General features: G+C 46.3%; 1 protein-coding gene across 5 annotated transcripts; it reads left to right on the top strand.

Moving 5' to 3' along the window:
- Window positions 1-495: 495 nt before the first annotated feature.
- LOC123168431 (uncharacterized) lies at window positions 496-3,643 on the top strand. 5 transcript variants are annotated; one of them, XR_006484353.1, is made up of 6 exons: window positions 496-821; window positions 905-1,031; window positions 1,151-1,377; window positions 1,922-2,066; window positions 2,573-2,741; window positions 3,179-3,643. XR_006484353.1 is itself a non-coding variant. In XM_044586312.1 (6 exons), exons 1-6 carry the CDS (start codon window positions 797-799, stop codon window positions 3,418-3,420), a joined length of 855 nt encoding a protein of 284 aa, XP_044442247.1. In that variant the 5' UTR covers window positions 496-796; the 3' UTR covers window positions 3,421-3,643. The 5 variants fall into 5 exon arrangements, 3 of the variants coding, with proteins under 3 accessions (XP_044442247.1, XP_044442246.1, XP_044442245.1); XR_006484354.1 differs by having other exon boundaries at window positions 1,922-2,118; XM_044586312.1 differs by having other exon boundaries at window positions 917-1,031; window positions 1,990-2,066.
- Window positions 3,644-3,744: the final 101 nt, after the last annotated feature.

Below are 3,744 nucleotides of genomic sequence, written 5' to 3'. Positions count from 1 at the left end.
TCTCCCTGCTGTAATCTCAACTTAAACATGGTGCTCAACTCCATATATTATTTCCCAATGATCTATGGTTATCCCACTACTGGAATCAGGGATTTTGCTGTCTGCCAGTTCTTTGCCGTCTGCTTGCGGACGTCAAAGAAGGTCTCTGCCATCAGCTACCAAACAACAGACGGCAAAGAACTGACAGACGGCAAAAAAAGTCTTTGTCATCTGTCATTTCTTTGCCGTCTGCTGGAAGATCTTTGCCATCTTCCAGCGGACGGCAAAGAAGTGCTGATGGGGTCTACTGGCTGCCTGTACACTGCAATGGTCCACCCTCCCTCTTTGCTGTCTGCTGGGCAGACGGGAAAGATTCTTTGCCATCTGTTGGCAGACAACAAAGAGTGGTGGGGTTGCCTTTCCGCCCAGATTAACCACGGTTTTACCCCACCACGTCAACATCAACGCCCACCCTACCTCACCTCCACCGCCTCTTCTCACCCTCCCCCCCCCCCCAACCGCGGCGGTGCCCAGCTCCTCCCCTCCTCCTCCCGCTCCTCCACATCCTCCTCGCCACCACCGCCGGCACGCTCCTCGCGGTGCGTCGGGCGCGGGTAGTCAAATCTCCTCCTCCGTGCCACGCAACCCAGCGACACGCCCAACCCCAATATAGGAGGCGGCCCTCTCTCAGATCCCTCCCTTTCTCTCTTCCCTTCGTCTCGCTTTCCGCCTCCGATTCCCCAATCTCTTGGGAGGGCGATGCGGTGGAAACTCGGCACTGCGGCGTATCAAGCGCGTGCCGTCCCGGGACGCCGCCATGGACCCCGACCTCGAGACGCCAGGTCCGTACCTCCACCAGCCCGATCCCCTTCGCATTTCACCTTGTTATTATTCCCCTGCCCATTCTGTTTCGGTGACGTCTTAGATCCGGCAGCAGAGAAGACGCCCGAGGGAGGAGGAGGAGCAGGAGCAGCATGCCCATTGTGGCGCAGGTCGCTGCCGCACGTGTGCGTCACCACGGTCACCTCCTTCCTCTTCGGCTACCACACAGGGTGCGTGCTTGCACTCATCATCCCGTCCACACGGGTTCCATCTCACGCTCTCGTTTCTTTTGTTGGATCTCACACATGTCTGTCATGTGACGGTGCTCATGTCATTGCGGTTGGTGCAGAGTGGTGAACGAGCCGCTCGAGAGCATCTCCACCGACCTCGGAGGTCGGGTGCGGGGAGTCGCTGTCGCCGTCGATGACGCGGTTCGGGATTGCCGCGTGCTTCAACGCCACATCGTCGGCCGCCGGCGCCAACGCCGCGTTGGGCGTCGTCCATGCGGTGCCGCCGACCGAGCCTGTCGTGTCCGCCGAGTGGCTGCACGCCAACCTCAGGGACCCCGATGTGAAGGTATAGCACTTGTCGTTCTGCTGCGCCTGCCCTCTGAAATCTCAATGTCAGTTGCACAATTGGTATAGTCTAGATTTAAGACAGGGTACTCATATGGCTGGGGTTCTGCTGCCGTGGCAATTTGGTCAGCGCTGCTACAAGTGATAAATCTGTTTGCTTAACTAGTGATGCTAGCTAGTACGTGAATTGGTATTTTAGCTGAAAGAGGAGTTTGGTGGGCTTTGTTTTAGCACCAGCAGTAATCTCAAGTCTTTTAAAAACAAATGAAGTGCCTGTATTACAGTATGTGACGAAGGTCAACGCCCCTCGGATAAACCTATTTCCGAAAAGAAAATCTTGCTACTGAAAAAATGCTACATTTTGGAGGCCTTTTCTTTCTCGGCATTATTGACATAGTCTTGGGCTCTCGTCACTATGAATAATAGAACAGATACTACTAGGAGGAATCACATTTAACTATGCTATTCATAGGGTAGTTTTCTTGCTGTTACACATGTCCACCGGCATACATTGTATCTTATTATGCTCTTACTTTTTTGTCTAGGTACTTGATGCCTCTTGGTCAGAAGATGATGGCGAGTTCCTCATTCCAATTGAGTTTATATTGTGTAGGTTTCTTCGTCATGATCTGGATTGCCGCAGTCATGTTCAAGTCCAATGATATCTTGCGCAAGCAGACCGCTCTCAGGGTTGGTGCTTCATAATAACTTGTCTATCAACGTGCTTCTTCTGCTTCTAGAGGTTAATTAATTGTTCTGCCAAGCAGACTGCTCTCAAGGGCTTGTGCTTATCTTGTGTATCAACGTTCTTGTTCTGCTTCTAGCACTGGGTATGTCCCTTCTATTGAGGAAGCCGGCTGGCAGACTGCTGCCATCACTAAATCCCTAACGCTGGGCCCGTGTTAACTCCATTTGATTGTCAAATTGCTTAGATAACTCAATTTGATTGTCCTCGTAGTGTTCTCACATGCTTAGAAGAGTTGGAAACACTATAAATGTTTTGGTACGGATATGTGCTCTAGAATGTGACCGTCATGTCGTTTCCCTTAAGTTAATGCGGTGAATGCCAATTAAACAAGATCTTTAGCTGATCTATCACTTTTATTTATTTTTCTTACCTTAAGTTAATGCGGTGAATGCCAATTAAACAAGATCTTTAGCTGATCTATCACTTTTATTTATTTTTCTTATTTCAGTGGGAGAGGAAAATGCCAATGCTTATCGGGATTGTAGTACTATTCACCATTCACGTGTTTGGAGTCTACTGGTGGTACATGAATGATGACCTTGTTAGACCGTTGGTGATGCTTCCTCCAAAAGAAATACCACCATTCTGGCATGCTATATTTTTCATTGCGGTGAATGGTATTCTCTTTTCCCACATAGCATGATTTCCCCTTTTGGGGCCTCTCTTCAAATTATTCCATATGATTGTAATATGTGGCCTTGAAAAACTCCTATGGTTTTCTATGATGCACTCAAACATCCTGTCGATCATATTGTATCAAGAGAGGGCATGACATTGCAACCCAGTGATTTTCCTATTTATGAGTTTTTAGGTCCTGGCCCTCATTTCTTGAACTCAATCAGTAACTCATTTGTGGAAAACTTGACGATGTGTGTACCTGTGTGTTCTGTTTTGTTTTGAAGTGGATAACATTGCCCGTGTTTCACTTGGAAATAACTTATGTTTGTTGAATAATAGGAATTTATGCACCATTTCTATCTGTTCATAACTCTTAAACTAGCACTGCTCTCCTTAAAATTTCTAATTAGGCTGACTGCTGTTTTGTGCTCCACAGATACAATGGTTCGGCAAGCTGCTATGGTGGTCAAGTGTGTGCTTCTCATGTACTACGTCGAATATCTCAAGCGACCTTGCCCTATTTTATGTCGAATATCTCAAGCGACAAAATTTGCTCTCAATGTACTGTTGCAGGATCTGGATATCTCTGAAAATTTAGTACTTTCTGGTGTTGATCTCAAGTGTTGGCTCCTACAGCATTGCATTTCACCAAGTGAAATGCTACATTTCTACTCCTAACCCATTTTCTCTTTCTTAGTGTTTTTGTTATGCAGGTTGGAAGAAAAGAAGATCCAAAGAAAATCTTAGTAATAAGATAGTTTTTAGGAAAATAGATATTTAATTTTAGGTCATTTCTTGTAATTTCAGATATGGAGTGCTTGTCTTTAGTTTTTGTTTTGACTTTGTGAAACTTGCTAACTATGGATGAAACTGTGTAATATTGATGAAACTATGTATATGTATGGATGAAACTTGCTACTATTGGTAACATGTGTAGGATATGCTATATTGGTCATATATATATATATATATATATATGTGTGTGTGTGTGTGTGTGTGTGT

This window comes from Triticum aestivum, chromosome 7D (assembly GCF_018294505.1).
Source record: "Triticum aestivum cultivar Chinese Spring chromosome 7D, IWGSC CS RefSeq v2.1, whole genome shotgun sequence".
NCBI lineage: Eukaryota > Viridiplantae > Streptophyta > Magnoliopsida > Poales > Poaceae > Triticum > Triticum aestivum.
The sequence above is the reverse complement of the archived record's forward strand: the minus strand, read 5'-3'. Positions and strand labels throughout refer to the sequence as shown.

Excerpts from the sequence above, each read along its gene's own strand:
- LOC123168431 (XM_044586310.1), top strand. The coding sequence starts at position 797 with ATGGACCCCGACCTCGAGACGCCAG. Across the intron at positions 1,032-1,150 it reads CTCTTCGGCTACCACACAGG|AGTGGTGAACGAGCCGCTCG; the intron begins GTGCGTGCTTGC and ends CGGTTGGTGCAG. Across the intron at positions 1,378-1,989 it reads TCAGGGACCCCGATGTGAAG|GTTTCTTCGTCATGATCTGG; the intron begins GTATAGCACTTG and ends TATATTGTGTAG.